Source organism: Dendrobates tinctorius, unplaced genomic scaffold, assembly GCF_039654945.1.
Source record: "Dendrobates tinctorius isolate UK_male_01 unplaced genomic scaffold, ASM3965494v1 ptg000270l, whole genome shotgun sequence".
Lineage (NCBI taxonomy): Eukaryota > Metazoa > Chordata > Amphibia > Anura > Dendrobatidae > Dendrobates > Dendrobates tinctorius.
In genome coordinates this window covers 8,742,342-8,761,273 of record NW_027361937.1, presented here as the reverse complement: position 1 = coordinate 8,761,273, position 18,932 = coordinate 8,742,342, and the positions used below count along the sequence as shown (strand labels likewise).

Genomic DNA, 18,932 nt, shown 5'->3' with positions numbered 1-18,932 from the left:
AGCCATTTACGACCACTCTTTGGGTCCGATCACTAAGCCAGTTATGAATCCACCTAACAGTTGCCTTGTCCATTCCATACTTAATCATTTTTTCAATAAGGATTGTATGAGAGACTTTGTCAAATGCTTTGCTGAAGTCAAGATATACTATATCTACAGCATTTCCTTGATCCACCCAATCAGTGATACCGTCATAGAAGGAAATTAAGTTAGTCTGACATGACTTATTAGTTACAAACCCATGCTGACTCTGTTTAATCACTTCATTCTTATCCAGGTATTGACATACATGTTGTTTAATAATTTGTTCAAAGATCTTTCCTGGTATAGAAGTCAGACTCACCGGCCTATAGTTACCTGGGTCCACCTTCTTCCCCTTTTTGAAGATAGGAACAACATTTGCTCTTCTCCAGTCTTCTGGCACTTCTCCTGTTCTCCAAGAATTTTCAAAGATTATAGAGAGGGGTTCAAAAATTTCTTCTGCTATCTCCTTCAGTACTCTGGGGTGTAATTCATCTGGACCTGGAGACTTGAATTCATTTAGGCTAGCTAAGTGTTTCCTCACTATCTTTCTGTTTATAGATATCCTGGATTCTTCTATTCCCTTAATAGGACAGTGAATAACAGTTGATGTTACATTTCCTTTCTGAGAGAAAACAGATGCAAAATAGGAATTTAAAAGTTCAGCCTTCTCAACATCCTGTCTTACCATTTCATCATTTTCATCCTGTAAAAATCCTATGGCATCTTTGACTTTTCTTTTACTTTTGACATATCCCCAAAATCCTTTATTATTGCTTTTGACATCTCTTGCAAGCCTCAATTCATTTTCAGCTTTAGCTAATCTGATTTGTGCCCTGCAGGTTCTGCAGACAGCATTATATTCTTCTTTAGATATGCCTCCCTCTTTCCATTTTATAAACATTTTTTTCTTCCTTTTTAGCATGTGCTTAAGTTCTGTGTTCATCCATCCTGGTTTCCTTAACTGCTTCCTATTCTTCCCTCTTTTCGGAATTGTTAACAACTGTGCTTTGAGAATTTCATTTTTCAAGATTTTCCATCCTTCCTGGACATTTTTGTCTTTAAGGATATCCAGCCATTGGATCCCTCCAATTCTCTTTCTGAATCCCTTAAAATCTGCCTTTCTGAAATCTAACCTTGACGTCTGAGTCTTCACAGGTCTTCCGCCTCTAGTTATCCAAAATTCTAAAATAGCATGGTCGCTACCTCCTAGGGTCCCAGCCACTTTTACCTCCTCAACCATTTCCTCCCTGTTTATAAGGATTAGATCCAAAGTAGCAGTTCCCCTTGTTTTCTCCCTTACCTTTTGGAAGATAAAGTTGTCAGCAAGAGAGGATAAGAATTTCCTTGACCTGTTAGTTTTGCCTGAGAGAGATTCCCAACAAATGTCTGGATAGTTGAAATCTCCCATGACAACTATGTCATATTTTTTGGAGAACTTGGCCATTTGATGCATAAAGAGTTCATCCATAGCTTCAGGTTGCACAGGCGGCCTGTAGTAAATGCCTACAATGGTGTCCTTTCCATTGTTCTGTCCTTGTATTCTTACCCAAACAGTTTCCACAGAACTCCCAGTCTCTGAAGCTTCAATCTCTGTGCAGATATACGCGTTTCTAACATACAATGCGACACCCCCTCCTCGTTTATCAAGTCTGTTTCTTGCAAATAAGTTGTATCCTTCTAGTCTTGTATTCCAATCATGTGTATTGTCCCACCAAGTTTCAGTGATTCCAATGACATCATATTTCTTTTCCTGTGTTAGTAGTTCCAATTCTCCTTGTTTGTTGCCCATGCTTTGTGCATTAGTATAGAAACATTTTAGTTTGTGATTGGTTTCTCTTTCTCCAATATTTGTATTAATTAGATTCTTTTGTCTTTGTTCTTCCTTTCCACTTCTAATAGCAGAGTTCTCAATAGCATTTGTCAGGTGTATGGCTTTTTCTGGTCTTTTGCTTCCCTTCCCATGTTGTTCTAGTTTAAAGCTCTCCTTACAAGTGTAGCAAGGCGACTTCCAAATACATGCTTTCCAGTCTTCGTAAGGTGCACCCCATCTCTAGCAAGTAGTCCATCGTATAAGTAGTTCACTCCGTGATCCAGAAATCCAAATCGTTGCTGACGGCACCATCGACGTAGCCAGTTGTTCACCTGCAGAATCTTATTCCACCTCCTTGTTCCATGGCCATCCACTGGGAGGATGGAAGAGAAGACCACCTGCGCTCCCAGTTCTTTCACTTTCTTGCCTAAGTCTTGAAAGTCTCTGCAGATGGTTTCCAGGTCGTTTCTTGCAGTGTCATTTGTCCCCACATGTAGTAGCAGGAATGGGTAGTCATCTGTAGGTCTGAAGAGTCCTGATATCCTGTCAGACACATCTTTAATTTTTGCACCTGGAAGACAACACATTTCTCTTGAAGTTATATCCGGTCTGCAGATAGCGGCCTCAGTTCCTCTCAACAGGGAATCCCCCATGACCACCACTCTCCGTTTCTTCTTCACAACATTTTTCTTTCTCCATCCAGGAGAACTCTGAAGGCGTACAAGGTTGCTGCTTGTTGGCAAAGTCTTTTCCTGATGTATTTCTTCATTGTTTTCCTGCGTGAGAGCCTGGTACTGGTTTCTGAGCAGTATGGGTGCTGACTGCCTCCTGATCCTCCTGCTTCTCTGGGTCACATGTCTCCATTCCTCTGTTTCTTCAGGTGCACTTCGAATTTCTTCTCTTTCTGTAACATGAAGAGATAATTCTGCTCTGTCCAAGAACTCTTCACCTTCCTTAATGATCTTCAACGTAGCTAACCTCTCTTCGAGATTTTGCAACTTTTCCTCCAACAGGGACACAAGCTTGCATTTGGATAGTTTTTTAAAGTATTTTTACTTTTGCAGCATTTTTCCACATTTGACAAAAAACCATGATACCGCATAACAAAATATTATGTCTGCTGCCTCAACACACGTGTATGCAAACCTATGGAGAGTTCTAGGAAAACGCAGACAATATGCTACATATGAACATGTGATTTATGAAATCTAATATATAAAGCTCAATGTGTGTGTGTATATATGTATGTCCGGGATTGGCATCCGCATCGTCGCAGCTACAGCCACAAAATTTTGCACAGTCACACGTCTGGACCTCGAGAGCGTCACAGGCTATGTTGTGAGGCAAAATTTTAACCCTGTGCGTTCCAATTCACCAAACAATTTTGCTCCTATCTACATAATGGGGGGGGAAAAGTAAAAGGAAAATTGTTGGAGGCAAATTGACAGCTGCCAGATGTGAACAAGGGGGAATTAAAGAATGAGAGCGATGGCGCCAAAGAGTATATACCGTACAGTTGCTAAGGTGGGGCACTGACATGGGATACTCACCACACACGGGGATATGAACACACACACAAAATGCGCCACACACTACCATGTGCTTCAACACATATACCACCCTCAGCACACATTTCACCACACATACACCAACCTCGCCACATAAAAGTCGAAACGCAAAAGTCGCCACTCAAAACTCGCCACGCTGTCCCAGAGCTGTTTAAAAGATGAAAAATGAGCTGTGATTGGTTGCAACAGTTTTCTTTGTAGATAGTTGTGGTAACTGAGGCCTATTATTCTTATTTCTATGGTGTTATCGTCCTTCTGTAAAGCTGGAAATAGCACAATTTATTACCGTGCCAACACAGACCACCCTCTGACACAGACTGCAGGGGGAGCCCAGTATCACCCAGGATAGGATTAGATACACGGCTCAGCAGTCAGTATCACACAGGATAGGATTAGATACACGGCTCAGCAGTCAGTATCACACAGAATAGGATTAGATACACGGCTCAGCAGTCAGTATCACACAGGAGAGGATTAGACACATGGCTCAGCAGGCAGTATCACACAGGATAGGATTAGATACACGGCTCAGCAATCAGTATCACACAGAATAGGATTAGATACACGGCTCAGAGGTCAGTATCACACAGGATAAGGAATAGATACACGGCTCAGCAGACAGTATCACACAGGATAGGATTAGATACGCAGCTCAGCAGGCAGTATTACACAGAATAGTATTAAATATACGGCTCAGCAGTCAGTATCACACAGGATAGGATTAGATGCACGGTTTTTATGTGTAATATAATCAATATAATTTGTTATAACTAACCACAGTTGGTTACTATGCCCAGGCAACGCCAGGCTCTTCAGCTAGTGTTACAAATAAAGTGCAAAATACTGAGTATAATATAACACTGTACTAAAGAGGGGGGTAAGACGGGAAGGCAAAACCTCCCTGGTATGGTAGATTAATACCTTTCACATGAAACCATAAAGAAAAAAGTAAATGCGCAATAATGAGATTTATAAAGTCCATATATCACACAGAATTCATGTGTACATTTTTTATGCGGTTTTGTTGTAATATGTTTATTAAATATGTTCATATTAAGCATATTTCTTCACACCTGCCTGAAGCCTTTGCACTTGTACATGCAATCCTTACCTATTTCATCTGCTGACTCCAATAGGGCGTATTATGGCTTCGGCTGGATGGAAATAATTTGTTGGGGGGGGGGCCTCTAGATGATGGCCTCCTCCACTTCTTATTAGCAGGTATTCAAAGTAAATGTGTCCTCCAATGTGTCAGCCATTCTTTCAGATGCGGCCATCACCTTTCAGGGCTTATATACAGCATTATGTAACGCTGTATATAAGCCCCCAACCCGACCTGGAAACACTGAAAAATAAGTTAGATTATACTTGCCTGTGGGGCGGTCCGGTCCGATAGGTGTCACTGGTCTTGGTCCGGTGCCTCCCAATCTGCTTGCGTCGCTGCCCTCCTGCTTGCTTCATATGGATGACGTGACCCTGTATCATCTACACAGGCTCCCTGGCATCACGCTCCTGCTCAGGCGTACTTATTTGCCCTGTTGAGGACAGAGCAAAGTACTGCAGTGTGCAGGAGCTGAGCATCTCTGACCTTTTCTGACACCTGTGCACTGCAGTACTTTGAGCTGCCCTCAGCAGGGCAGATAAGTACGCCTACACAGGAGCGCGATGCCAGGGAGCCTGTGTGGATGATGCAGGAAGGTGGTGATGGTAAGAAGATAGGAGGCGTCGGACCTAGAACAACGACACCCATCGGACCGGATTGCCCCGCAGTTCTGCCAGGTCGGGTTAGGGGCAGATATACAGCATTATATAGAATGCTGTGTATAAGCCCAGAAAGTGGATGGCTGCATCTTATATCGGCCAAAACTGCTAACAGGTTCCCTTTTAATGACAAACTATATGGAGAGAATTAAAGTAGCGAAACTTGTTTGTTCAAAGTCCCAAAAACGATTCACCGGCTTCTTGGTGGGTCTATCAAAGCCTGGGCAGATCTGCCATAAATGAAAAAAGTCACCCTAGCTCTAAATATTGGTATCGTCAGTATGTGTGTTCATGTGATTACATTTCTTTTCTTCAGTTTGTGTCCATGTTGTACACAACGAGGAAGGACATAACTTCGTACTTTTTGGGTGATCAAGAGGTTACTTTTTTTAATGCATGGCTACACATTGTTTCATTCACTGTGGTATCTGATATCATCCTTGTTATAGGATAACATAATTTAGTTATGAAAGAGGGCCGTATATATAAAGAGGTTTAGATCAAAAGCGGGAACCATCGCATCAAAATAAGGACACTGAGGGGGAAAGGGAACATGGGCCCTTAACTCTGAAGGTTGAAAATTACAGCATTGACGTATGGGGCTGTAAGAAGAAAAAACCAGCGATTCATATTAAGTTGTCAGAATTTTAAGTATTTATACTGTGTATTTACAGGGGCACAGGACTCAATAAGAAGAACTTTCCTTTCCTTCCAGTTTTTAATAATGAGCATGTGTTGCAACTTCAAAGTAGAAATTAAAGCTGAAATTCTTCGTATTGATACATGAGGCGGTGCATGGAAATGACTGTAGCCTTTATGACTCTAGGGGTCATGTGTCTATCGGTCTATTCGGCCATGGTTGCCAAATGTACCACAATGACACTGATTTCCACTGTAAATCCCCTCTTTGCTAACACTGTACACCTTGTACATAATGGTGTCCGGTTGGTTTTCTTCCTCTTCACATCAACCAAATACAAAAGCGGAGTTAGGCTTAGTTTGTCGACATGAGTCATGGTAGGGGAATGTGCTGGGAGAAGATAACGGACTGAGCTCGCTGTCATGTGGCTTGTATCTCGTCATCACGTATATTAGGATGAGCAGAGCAGTTACAGTGGGCTAGTAATGCTTCTCTTACCATCAAAACATATCCTTCCATTTGTAACTATGATGTACTATATTTCTAGGTTTCCATCAGGTGAGCAGTACTCAACTTTGAGCATGACATTTTGACCTATGATTACCAAAAAAGTAACAATGGAGCAAGAACCATCTGTATATTGGAGTGCTAACAAAATATGTGTAAGACAGATGCAATAAAAAAAAGGCTACGAGAAGTACAAAACATTGGCTGCGCTTCCTAAATTTGAACCATGTAAATACTTATTTAGAAACAAACACAAAAGCCTAGACCAGACAAATACACACGTTTAAAATTGCTTATATTGTACCAGTACCTGTTTCTTAGGCCAAAAATTGGCACTGGGATACAACTCGTAAGGTCGGGGTCAGACTTGTGAGAAACTCGCACGAGACTCTCGCCTCAATACCCGGCACTGCCGCCAACACTCAGGACCGGAGTGTACGGCTGCATGTATTGCTATGCAGCTGAGAGCTCTGGTCCTGAGTGCCGGCGGCAGTGCCGGTTTTTGACGTACGAGTTTCTCGCAAGTCTGACCCGGCCTAACAGGCATGATAACTAATAGCCATTTAATGTGGTGGATATTACCCCAGAGGAAGCCAGCTCCTGCGGCGATACGCGTGCCGTTCTCTTTCCCATATCCTGTTTTTTCTAGGGCAAAAAAAGAGAAAAAGGATCCATAGGCTGAATATGAATAAAATTAAATTTTTATTTCAGTACTTTAAGGAAAAAAGTTGTCCAGACAGGTTAAAAGAATCCAACGTTCTAATGCGTTTCTGGCCGTAGCCCTTAGTCGTAGAACGTAGTTCATGGCTGCACTTTTGAGTGGCAACCATCATCACACCATGAGGCTTATTTCCTTACTTCTACTTTTCTTGTGATAGATTTTTTTCTATTAGCCAATTTAGCTGGTGACTCTGCACATTGCCCTTTACTGCACATATCTATTGCTTGTTTCCTGTTACATATTCCTTTGATGCTGCATTATTTGCTGCCAGTACATGTGCATTGCACCTTTACCCCTAAAGTGATGTCAAGTAGTATTCAGTAGTGTCCATTATTGGTTATCATGCCTGCTGTATGGATTGTAACCCAGTGCCAATTTATGGCCTAGGAAAGAGGTTCTTGTGCAATTTTAAATGCTTTTTTTTTATTTGTCAAAGCTTTTTTGTTTCTAAACTCATTTTCACATTTTTCAAATTTAGGAAGTCCAACCAGTAAATTTGTTCATGTCTTTCCCTTTTTTTTTTTTTTTAAATTGCATTCTGACCTATGCTCCAATATTTGAAAAGCATATGAATACAAATTTTACACTCGAGGTGTCATAACTAGGATTTTTTTTTTAATGCGGGATAAGGTTTAGTTCCCTATACCTTGTCGTTTGTGTTTGAATAGTCAGGTTTTTATATACAAATATTTGGTGACACGGAGTCTACTATATATCACACTAAACCTATTGTAATGCCGCTTCTGCCAGCTTGTTTTACTGAAACCAGTACTTCTGCAATTGCTCATATAAAACGGTGCCATTCTCCGTTCTGTAGACGGCATATTTGGCTTTACAGGGTAAGAGAACTTCTTATTTGTGACAGGTCTTGTCTTTGAATCAGTATTACTGCAATTTGAAAGCGAGTGTTCATTTTCTTTGTATTGAATTGGTCTGCCAATTTGGCTTTCTATTATGGTACTTTCTACTAGACTGAAGTAAGTGGAACATGGCACATCAGTCTTTTACATGTCAGTCTTCTCAAACTTGTATGTCTTGCCTGCAATCTGCCATTTCAGTCTAGGAATCGGCAGGCTGCGTCATTCTTCGAAGAGATATCCTTACCACATAATGTTATGGCATCAGGTCAAAAGGGAAAAAGACTGTGGAGAGCTGAAAGTTTGGGTGCAATTCTCTGTACCCCAGCTATCCAAATTTTATTTTTTTAGTGTAATGGTTAAGTGCACAGCCAATGACATGGGAGACTGGGGTTCAAATCCCAGCTCTGACTTGTGAAAATAAATTATATACTAAGGCTCACGTAAAAGTGCACAACCACCAATGTGGGAGTCTGTGGGGTTCATACATAATATACCAGTAGTGATCCTTGGGCAAGACTACTAACACTATAGTGCCTACGTCAATAAACATGAGTGCCACGAGCAGTCCTGCCGCTCGGGCGTCGCCCGGATTAACAAGGTCCGCATTAGATGTCAAGCAACCAGAACAATCTGATGATAAATAGGCTACTGGAACAAACCATTCGTGGACAACGCAAAAGAACATGGATCTGATGACATGCTACTATAACAGGAGACTAAATGAGGGAGAATATATGAAGCAACTCTGGATGGATATAAGACCTGCATGCCCACTGACTGAGAAACAACTAGTCACAAAATGTTTCAATATCCTAGAGAAAGCTATTATCACAACTTGAGATGGATCAATTGCACACACGTAGATCCACCCAACATGAGGACCTGGAAGAGCAACATGTGCAACCCCCTGAAGATCCTGATCCAATCCTGCAATTAGAGAGCACTGCAGCTGGTCTGAAACAGAAGATCTTAGATAAACTAAATACCATCAATACCAGAGATCGACTGCCAAGGGCCAGCAAAGAAATACCACCAGACAGTATGCTATAAGATGCCAATAGAGTACTTGCATCAATACCTACCACCACCATAACTCAAACTAATAAAGTGATTTATGCTACTGCCTCAGCAATCATGGAAATGCTTGGCTATTCAACCAGCAAGAACAACAGAAGTATGTGCCCCCCTTGGAAAAGAAGGCTGGAGACAAAAATCAAGGTGATACAAGTTCAAAGGCCATACCCCCGCTGAAGCCCTAGAGACTGCTAAGCAATGGCTCACGGCACTTGCAAGACTAGGGAGATACACTAGAGAAGCTGAGGCCAAGAAGATAAATGCCCTGTTCGCCAAAGAACCATCCAAAAGTGTACTCCCAACTACAGAACAACAGCACAAAGGCAGCCACTTCACCAATAGCAGAGACTGAACAATACTGGAGGGACATATGGGAGAAGGAAAAGACACACAACACCAGTGGCTGCAAGATCTGAGACTGAAACACTGCAACCACCTAGAGCAAGAACCAGTCACCATTAGGCTTTGTGCCCACAATGCGTTTTTTAGGCGTTTTTGCTGCTTTTTCCGCAGCGAAAACACTTATAAAAGCGCTAATAAAACGCATCCCATGCAATCCTATGGGATTCCGAAGTTGCTGTGCCCATGCTGCAGATTTTACCCCTGCAGCATCGCATTGCTGTAAAATCCGCAGCATGTCCATTAATTTTGCGGAATCGCGGCAATTCCGCAGCCATAGGATTGCATTGTAACGCTCACTTTACGCATGTGGCTATGCCCACCATGTGTAAAGTGAGCGCTTCATGTGCGGATGGTACCCAGGGTGTTGGAGGAGAGGAGACTCTCTTCCATGCCCTGGGTACCATATCCCTGTAAAAAATAGTATAAAAATAAAAAAAATAGGAATATACTCACCTTCTGATGGCCCCCGGAGCTCTCCCGCCTCTCAGCCACGCTGCCAGCATCTTCTGGTCCCAGGGATGCATTGCACAAATCTCCCCAGATGACGTCACGGTCGCATAACCGCTACGTCGCCTGAGGTGATTCTCGCAATGCATCCCTGGGAACGGAGCTTGCCGGCAGCGTCGCTGAGATGCGGGAGAACTCCGGGGGCCATCAGAAGGGGAGTGTGTGTGTGTGTATATGTGTGTATATATATATATATATATATATATATATATATATATATATATATATATATATATATATATATATATATATATATATATATATATATATATATATATATACATACATACATACATACATACATACATACATACATACATACATACATACATACATACTTATTTTTTTTTTTTTTTTTACATCCTATCAGTAGTAAAAAGTTGATCACACTTGTCAAGCACTATGCTTGACAAGTGTGACCAAACTGTCAATCACCTTTCCAAGCGATGCTACAAATCGCTTGGAAAGCGCAAGCATTCCTCAAGCTAAAAACGCTTGCAAAATGCTTGTGTTTTGTGAGAAAATGCATGCGAATTCCGCATGCGTTTTACCCGAGGCAGGGACTTGCGGAAATGCTGCAGACATTTCCGCAGCATTTCTGCAACGTGGCAGAAGCAGACATCCAATAGCTGGTCAAGAACATGAAGAGTAGGACAGCACCTGGCCCAGACATGATCCACACCTACTGGCTAAAGAAATTAACAGCGGTACATGAACGCATGGCAAAGCAGATGAACCAACTGCTAAAAGCAGGCCATCACCCAGCTTGGCTAACACAAGGTAGTGCTGATCTTGGGGGATCCTTATAAAGGAACAGTTCCATCCAACTATCGCCCAATAACCTGCCTTATAACAACATGGAAACTCCTGTCAGGCATTATAGCCACCAAGCTACAAAACCATATGAACCAGTATATGAATCCAGCTCAGAAAGGCATCAGGACCGACACTAGAGGCTCTAAGCACCAGCTCCTAGTAGATAGAGCAGTCGGTCAAGACTCAAGATCCAGACAGACCAATCTCAAGCCTATGACTCAATGCCACACGCATGGATCTGTGAATGCTTGGCTCTCTACAATGTTAACTGGAAATTAAGAACCTTCCTCAGAAACTCAATAGGGCTATGGAGAACAACATTGGATATCAACTTAAGACAACTAGCACAAGTGACCATCAAATGGGGCATATACCAAGGTGATGCACTGTCCCCATTGCTGTTCTACATATTCTTGAACCCTGTCAGTCAGATAATTAGAGTCTGGCTATGGATACAAGTTCAAGTGGAAGCACTGTTAGCCGCCACCTCTACATGGATGACCTCAATCTGTATGTGAAAAACGAACGAGACATTGATTCACTGATCCACTTGACAAGGATCTACAGTGAAGACATCGGGATGTCCTTCGGACTGGAGAAGTGCGGCCGGTTGGTAATAAAGAGAGGCAAATGTAGCCAAGACTGATGGAGTGGAATTACCAGCAGGACACGTAGCAGATATACAGACATCTTGACATCCCACAGGGATACGGTAACCATGATGAGGTGGCAAGGAAAGCAGCAACATCCAAAAACCATCAAAGGGTAAGACATGTTCTGAAGAGCCAGCTCAATGGGAAGAATAAAATCTGCGCCATCAATACATATGCTCTGCCAGTTATCAGATACCCTGCTGGTATAGTGTGCTGGCCCAAAGAAGAGATGGAAGCTGCAGATGTGAAGACACGAAAGCTCCTCACAATGCATGGAGGTCTCCATCCTAAGTCTAACACCCAAAGATTGTATTTCAACAGAAAGGAGGGTGGTCGAGGCTTGATAAGCATGCAAGCCACCGTCACGGATGAAACAAGAAGTATCCAGGAATACATCACAAGAATGACACCAAAAGATGAGATGCTGAGAGAGAGCCTAAGGCAGCAACAACAGATCTGGAAGGAAGAACAGGAACATGAAGCGCCATGGCAAGACAAGCCACTGCATGGGATTTACCATCGACAGATATTGGAGGTGGCTGACATAGAGAAACCCTACCAATGGCTGGAGAAAGCTGTACTTTGAGACAGCACAGAGGCACTAATCATAGCACAAGAGCAAGCACTAAGTACCAGATCCATAGAAGCAGGAATCTACGACACAAGACAAGACCCAAGGTGTAGACTATGCAAGGAAACCTCAGAAACCGTGCAACACAGTGTCAGGATGCAAAATGCAAGCAGGAGCAGCATATACTGAACGCCACAACCAAGTATCAGGAATTGTATACAGAAACATCTGCACAGCATATGGGCTAAGTCCTCCTAAATCCAGGTGGGAGGCCACAGAAAACGTGGAGAATGAAAGGGCTAAAATCCAGTGGAACTTCAAGATCCAGACAGATAAGCAGGTGTTGGCTAACCAACCAGACATTGTCTTAGTAGACAAGGATCAGAACACTGCAATGTTAATAGATGTGGCAGTGCCAAGTGACAGCAACGTCAGAAAGAAGGAATATGAAAAGTTGGAGAAATACCAGGGCCTCAAAGGAGAACTGGAGAATATGTGGAAGGTGAAGGCAACAATGGTTCCAGTGGTGATAGAAGCACTTGAAGCAGTGACCCCTAATTTGGAAGAATGGCTACAGCAGATCCCAGGAGCAACATCTTGGCTCTCTGTCCAGAAATGCCCAATACTGGGAACAACTAAGATCGCAGAACTCTCAAACTCCAAGGCCTCTGGTAGAGGACCCAAGAATGAGAAAGGACATCAAAGACAACCCCCATTGGGAAGGAAGTTTTATATAAAATATAATATATTTATTTTACTGCTTTTATCAGCTTTACCTGTGTAAGCTTAGTATTTTATGTTTTAGTCCTTATTTTACAACAATGGTGTTCCTTCTTTTACAGATGGCTCAGTGTGTCACCAAGGTCCAGCTGTCCATCTCTTGCTCAGATCTTTTGGATAAGGATATTGGATCCAAATCTGATCCATTATGCGTAGTTCTGCAAAGCATTGGTGATGGCAAATGGTCAGAGGTACAGTAAATGTTACATTGTTCATAAAATGGAACCTGTTTCCACTGCATGTCCAAGCGATCTGTGAGCACCAAGTAATAGAGCTGAACATATTGAATATTTTCCCACAAACTTGCATACCAATGTAACTTGTATATTATTCATTTAAATCCCTGCTCATTCTTGGAAATCCGTGTTGGTGTCTGACAGTTCTTTATGTGCACACTTTTGTACGGAAAGCTGTCAATCACTAAGTAGGACCACCCCTTTATTGTTAAACTCCAAAAGAGGAAAAAATCCTCCAAAAAATTCAGATACAAACCAGACAGGCCTAAATGCATCTGCACTAATACAGGGTGCAGCGGACCCATGTAAAATGGCAGCTGCACAGGTGCATAAATACCAAATGAAACAGCCAGCCTACAATCAGGGATTGGCCGTGTGGTACACCAGTGCAGAAGAAATAATCTGCATGTGGCAGTGTTCACTAGGGTGACCGGATCTCATATGGGGGGGAAAAATGTCAGAATTTTGTTCGTCTGGACCCCACAAAACGATTCCCCTTTCCAGATATTGAGATAGCCAAAATTTGTGCTCGATCAAACGACGTTAACCCGTGCCGCTCGTCGCTCAAAGTTTGAAAAAATCCAAATTGAGGTATTTAAAGATTTAGGTATTTTGCATAGTCTGTTAGACTATAAAGAATGTGACAACAACATTGCAGAAATAGCCCTGACCAAATTTTCGAACCATTTGTGGTATTTGAATGCAGAGTTGGTGGGATTATCGTTTTTTGATCCCACCATTACAGACAATGAAAAGTTGTTAATGGCTAATAAATTGCTCAGTAGCACAGATGAACCATCAGAGCACGCTAACCTACATGAGTTGATAATTTTACATAGTTATCTAATCTATTCTAGAGCTTTTGTTAAAGCAGTTTTTGAAACGTCAGAATATAATGCTCGGCATTTGCTTACAACTTGCAGGACATATTGCTTTTGTTCTTCATCTTTTGTCAGAAGGTCGTTAAAGTCGGTTACTTCCTACCTCTTTTAATTTTTCTTTCCTAACTTTTGGATTTACAACCCTAGCGTGCTCTGATGGTTCATCTGTGCTACTGAGCAATTTATTAGCCATTAACAACTTTTCATTGTCTGTAATGGTGGGATCAAAAAACGATAATCCCACCAACTCTGCATTCAAATACCACAAATGGTTCGAAAATTTGGTCAGGGCTATTTCTGCAATGTTGTTGTCACATTCTTTATAGTCTAACAGACTATGCAAAATACCTAAATCTTAAAATACCTCAATTTGGATTTTTTCAAACTTTGAGCGACGAGCTGCACGGGTTAACGTCGTTTGATCGAGCTCAAATTTTGGCTATCTCAATATCTGGAAAGGGGAATCGTTTTGTGGGGTCCAGACGGACAAAATTCCGACATCGATTTTTGCGGTCACCCTAGTGTTCACACAGGGAATGCAGGGCTTCTGGTTCACAACCTCTTAGTAACACCATATAGGGGGCTGCCCAGTGCCAACTAGAATGCATCCCATGTGAACAGAGGCCACAAGTTTGCAGAACCATTTGGGCCCAACTGCACCCTGAAGAAATATAAAAAGTGCACAAAAAACATATCAATATATGTAAGGTATTGGTTGATATTAAGGCCTTAATACGGAAGCTGGCAAACTGTGTCAAAGTTCCTTACACTTGCCAGTCCTACTCTAACATGAAAATCTCAAAAAGAGGAAAAAATTGTTAAGCCTAGAATGACTGACTCTTTTCCCAGAAATATGTACCGTGTATCTGTTCAGCTCCTCCTGCTCTATACTATGCTGCCCTAGGTTGTACCGCATTTCCAAGATCCTTCAGCAAACCACAGGCTATGTTGACACTAGGTGGTTTTTTTTTTTTTTTTTTTTTTTCTGCAGGAAAACCTGCTCTCTTGGCAGTAAAAAGCTGCTTACAAAAAAGCAGTTTTTGTTGCGTTTTTCAGGATCCCAAAGTTCAGCTTTGGTTCCACCACAGAAGCATGAACACAGATCAGCAAAGTAAGGCTGGTTTCACAATAGCGTTTCTGTGCGCAGCGTAGGCCAGGGACATGCGTAGTATGCGGATGCGTCCCCGTATGTCGTTTTGACGAGCCCGCCGAACATACGGGGACGCAACATGTGTTCGGCGGGCATATCAACACAACGCACGGGGATGCATCCTCATACAAGGCATGTCCCTGCGTACACAATGTTAAATATAGGTACGCAAAACGCATGTGGATCTATGCGGATCTTAGGCAAAGAAGTACGCTGCGCACAGAAGCGCTAATGTGAAACCAGCCTAAGACTTGTAAAGCCATAAAACCATTTTTTAAAAATGTAACAGTGGCAGGAGGTGAATTGGTCTGGAATAGTTTACCTAAGACATGGACAGGTCATTGAGTTTATAGGACTCTGTTTACTTTCACAATTTGGTCGGCCACAGGCATCTCGCACCTTGGTCTGCCAATGTTTACTTTATACACATCACTAATTTAAAGGGAATCTGTCACCCTTTTTTTCGGCTTGCAGCTGCCGGCATAGACATCGGGGGCTTATCTACAGCATTCTGTAGTGCTGTAGATAAGCCCCCGATGTAACCTGAAAGATAAGAAAAACACGTTATATTATACTCACCGGGGTGGGCGTTGCGGTCCGGTCCGACGCCTCCCTTCTTCATGCGATGACATCCTCTTCTCCCGTCCTGTAATGGCTGCGGCGCAAGCGCACTGCTCTGCCCTGTTGAGGGCAGAGCAGAGTCCTGCAGTGCACAGGCGTCGGGAGAGGTCCGGCGCCTGCGCACTGCAGAATTCTGCTCTGCCCTCAACAGGGCAGAGCAGTGCGCCTGCGCCGGAGCCATTACAGGACGGGAGTAGAGGATGTCATCGCATGAAGAAGGGAGGCGTCAGACCGGACCGCAACGCCCACCGGACCACCCACCCACCCCGGTGAGTATAATATAACTTGTTTTTCTGATCTTTCTGGTTACATCGGGTGCTTATCTACAGCATTACAGAATGCTGTAGATAAGCCCCCGATGTCTATGCTGGCAGCTGCAAGCCGAAAAAAAGGGTGACAGATTCCCTTTAATTAAACTATAGTAATCCTAAACTGCCAATGTCAACTGCCATGATCATGAAGACATTATGGTTTAAACTTGGGAAAAATCGCAAAAATGGGTTTTAAATACTGCTGTACCTGCTTTTTTCCAATAGAAATGCAGCAAAACATGATACCTGCTTTTTTTTCATCACCCATTACTTTCAATGGTTGCAGTATGCTGAAAAAAGTGTCATGCTCTATTCTGCAAAAAACAAGCAAAGGCATAAAATACTGAGGACAAAAAAAACAAGCTGCGTGCATGAGATTTCTGAAATCTGAGACTTTGCTGGTACTGTAAAACGTAGCTGAAAATTTACATTAAAAAATGCAGCAAAAACTCCTAGTGTGAACATAGCCATAATGTTACAGGCCCTGCAAATGGACAAGTTCACTTGGGCTAATTTGACTGTTAACTCGTTAACTAATACAGTCCGGTATGTACTGTGATGCATAGAGGCTGCAGAAGCTAAACGGTCCAAAATGTTTAATGGAAACTTAATGTAACATGCCTTTATCCAAAGAATACATGCATTTGAGTGTGGGGGAAAATAAAAGTCCCCAGAGGCGTTCACTATCTTATTCAATTTACTTCGTTTTCAGAACAATCTCATCAAAACCATATCATTTTCAGAAACATTTCATAATTTCATAACAAACGAATACCGTACATTTGTTTCACCACTGCAAGAATCTGGCAACAAGTTCTACATTTTAAGCCAGCCAATCGGATTGACTCAGATTTTTAATTGTCAAAATCTATTCCTTTCACTCTAGTTGGCTCGAACAGAGAGGGTGAAGAACTGTCAGAGCCCAGAGTTCTCCACAAAGCCTGTCATTGATTACTACTTTGAAAAAGCGCAGAGCATCAAGTTCGGCGTGTATGACATTGACAACAAGTCGGTGGACCTGAATGATGATGATTATCTTGGAGGGTTTGAGTGTACTCTTGGTCAAGTATGTATTAGTGTATAAACGTACAATTAGATTTCGTGTTGTGTAGCTTGCACGTTTTGTGGACTTTATTTTATGCTGTATCTCTAATGGGTTTCAAATGGTTCTTTCACAAGATTTCGCAATACAAATTGTACACATCTCTCAGATCTATTTAAGATGCTGTTTTTAATTTGAAAATCCATGTCAGAATGACTCTATAATCGTATATGAAAGTTTAGCTCTGTCTCCACGCACCTAGCCTGGTCGACAGCTCCTCGGTGTCCTTCCTACCTGTTGAGATCTCACACTGCTCAGAATAAAGACTTGGACTCATGAGCGAATTCATTCTTTAGGTGGACTCATAAAATGCCCATCTTAAATATCAAGATTAAACAGCCATTTTGACATGGATTTTCAAAGTAGCTACACCATTCTCCTCAAGAGAGCTAGTTAATAGCTTATGCAGTTTGCACTGTGAAATTTGAAAAAAGAAAACCAAAAAAAAAGTTAATCCACCCTCTCCGGGTCCAGCAAAGTGTCTTTATCGTTGCTCCTGGTGTCTGTTGTTGTCTTTTGCACGGATCTCATGTCAACAGTGCTGCAGACAATCGGAGAGCTCAGGGGCCGTACCCAAGTAGGAGGCATGAAATGCTCGGAGCCAGTAGAACTGCTGATTGGCTGCAGCGATGTTGACAGGTCAGTGCTGTAGGTAATAACGAACACTGGGAGCAGCGAAGCGGTGGAGACTCAACCGTGGACTCGGGGTCAAAGTGAAGCAATTTTTTTTGTCTTTTTTTAATTAATTCAAACTGTGACTTAATAAAGGGTTTTCAATAACTATAAAATCCCTTTAATGGTAGTTTTCCATTAGACTTTGAGTGTTAATTTCGCACTGTTTTCAAGATCTTTTAAAGAGATCTTTTAAGGGAAAGGGTGGTCACCCAAATATTTTAATTTAGTTTTTATTTATTTAGCATTTTGTTCATTTATAAAAAAAAAACCCCAAACTATTGACAGGTCTATTTTTTTTTTTTTTTTTTTAAAAGCATTCTTCCGTTGCATCATTTTTTGCACAGTACTGTAAATCACCATATATGTACATTTTTAAGCACTCTTTTCAATCAAGATAATTCCTAATATAATCACCCTTATGAAGAAATATAATTTTGTTGAAAATTAGTGGTTATTAGGCATACCTGAAGCCTGTTTTTGTAATGTACTTTTAGATTGTGTCCAATCGTAAGTTTAAGGGGCCACTGGAGCTGAAGAAGGGAAAGCCTGCGGGGAAGGGAACAATAACTGTAAGTTTGGACGTTTGTACTTGCAAATCTGTTGTAATCTACGTAGCCACAGATAATGGCTGAGTCTTTTATGTGCTTTGATTGCAGCCCTTATTTTTGGCTGATGTCCCAGTATTTTTCATTATGTTCTCTCACTGGAGTGCATCTTAATAATTTAAGGAACACTACAGTTAAAAACTAAATGTGAATAAAATACTTTCCTCAAAGGCCTATTTTAAATGAAAATTGCCAGTTGGCTTACATCACCTACGATTTTTCATGCAGTCCTTGTTTGTGTTCAAGAAACCACATTCAGCAAATGTGTCGAATCTCTGGAGCTGGGACTAAAGCCCCGTCTCACGTAACGAGATAGTTACCGAGATCGCTGAAACGTCACAGATTTTGTGACGAGCCAGCGATATCGCTACATGTGACACATAGCGGCGACCGGCCCCCCTGCTGGATATCGCCGATTGTGCTCAAATGTCCTGGGCCATTTACTCATCGTTGGCGTCCCGCTGGCCAGCATGCATCGCTGTGTTTGACGCCGACGAGCGACCTCATTGGCGACGCAGAACTCGGGGATGCAGGTGTGAGTTGTCGGAAAAGCTGCTGTGTGACAAGGTCCCAATGACCTCCGAGGTTGTTATACGGATCACCATATCGTTGCTGCGTCGTTGAAGTGATCTGCCTGTTTGACAGCTTACTAGCGAC

At 42.1% G+C, this 18,932-nt stretch overlaps 1 protein-coding gene across 4 annotated transcripts in view; it reads left to right on the top strand.

The window, feature by feature from the left end:
• Nucleotides 1-18,932, top strand: part of CPNE1 (copine 1) — a 96,711-nt gene that overhangs the window by 33,481 nt on the left and 44,298 nt on the right. For all 4 annotated transcript variants that reach the window (XM_073559388.1, XM_073559387.1, XM_073559386.1 and 1 more), the window contains exons 2-4: nt 12,757-12,885; nt 16,780-16,959; nt 18,165-18,239. In XM_073559388.1, coding sequence (XP_073415489.1) covers nt 12,757-12,885; nt 16,780-16,959; nt 18,165-18,239 — 384 coding nt within the window. The remainder of the gene's footprint in view (nt 1-12,756; nt 12,886-16,779; nt 16,960-18,164; nt 18,240-18,932) is intronic.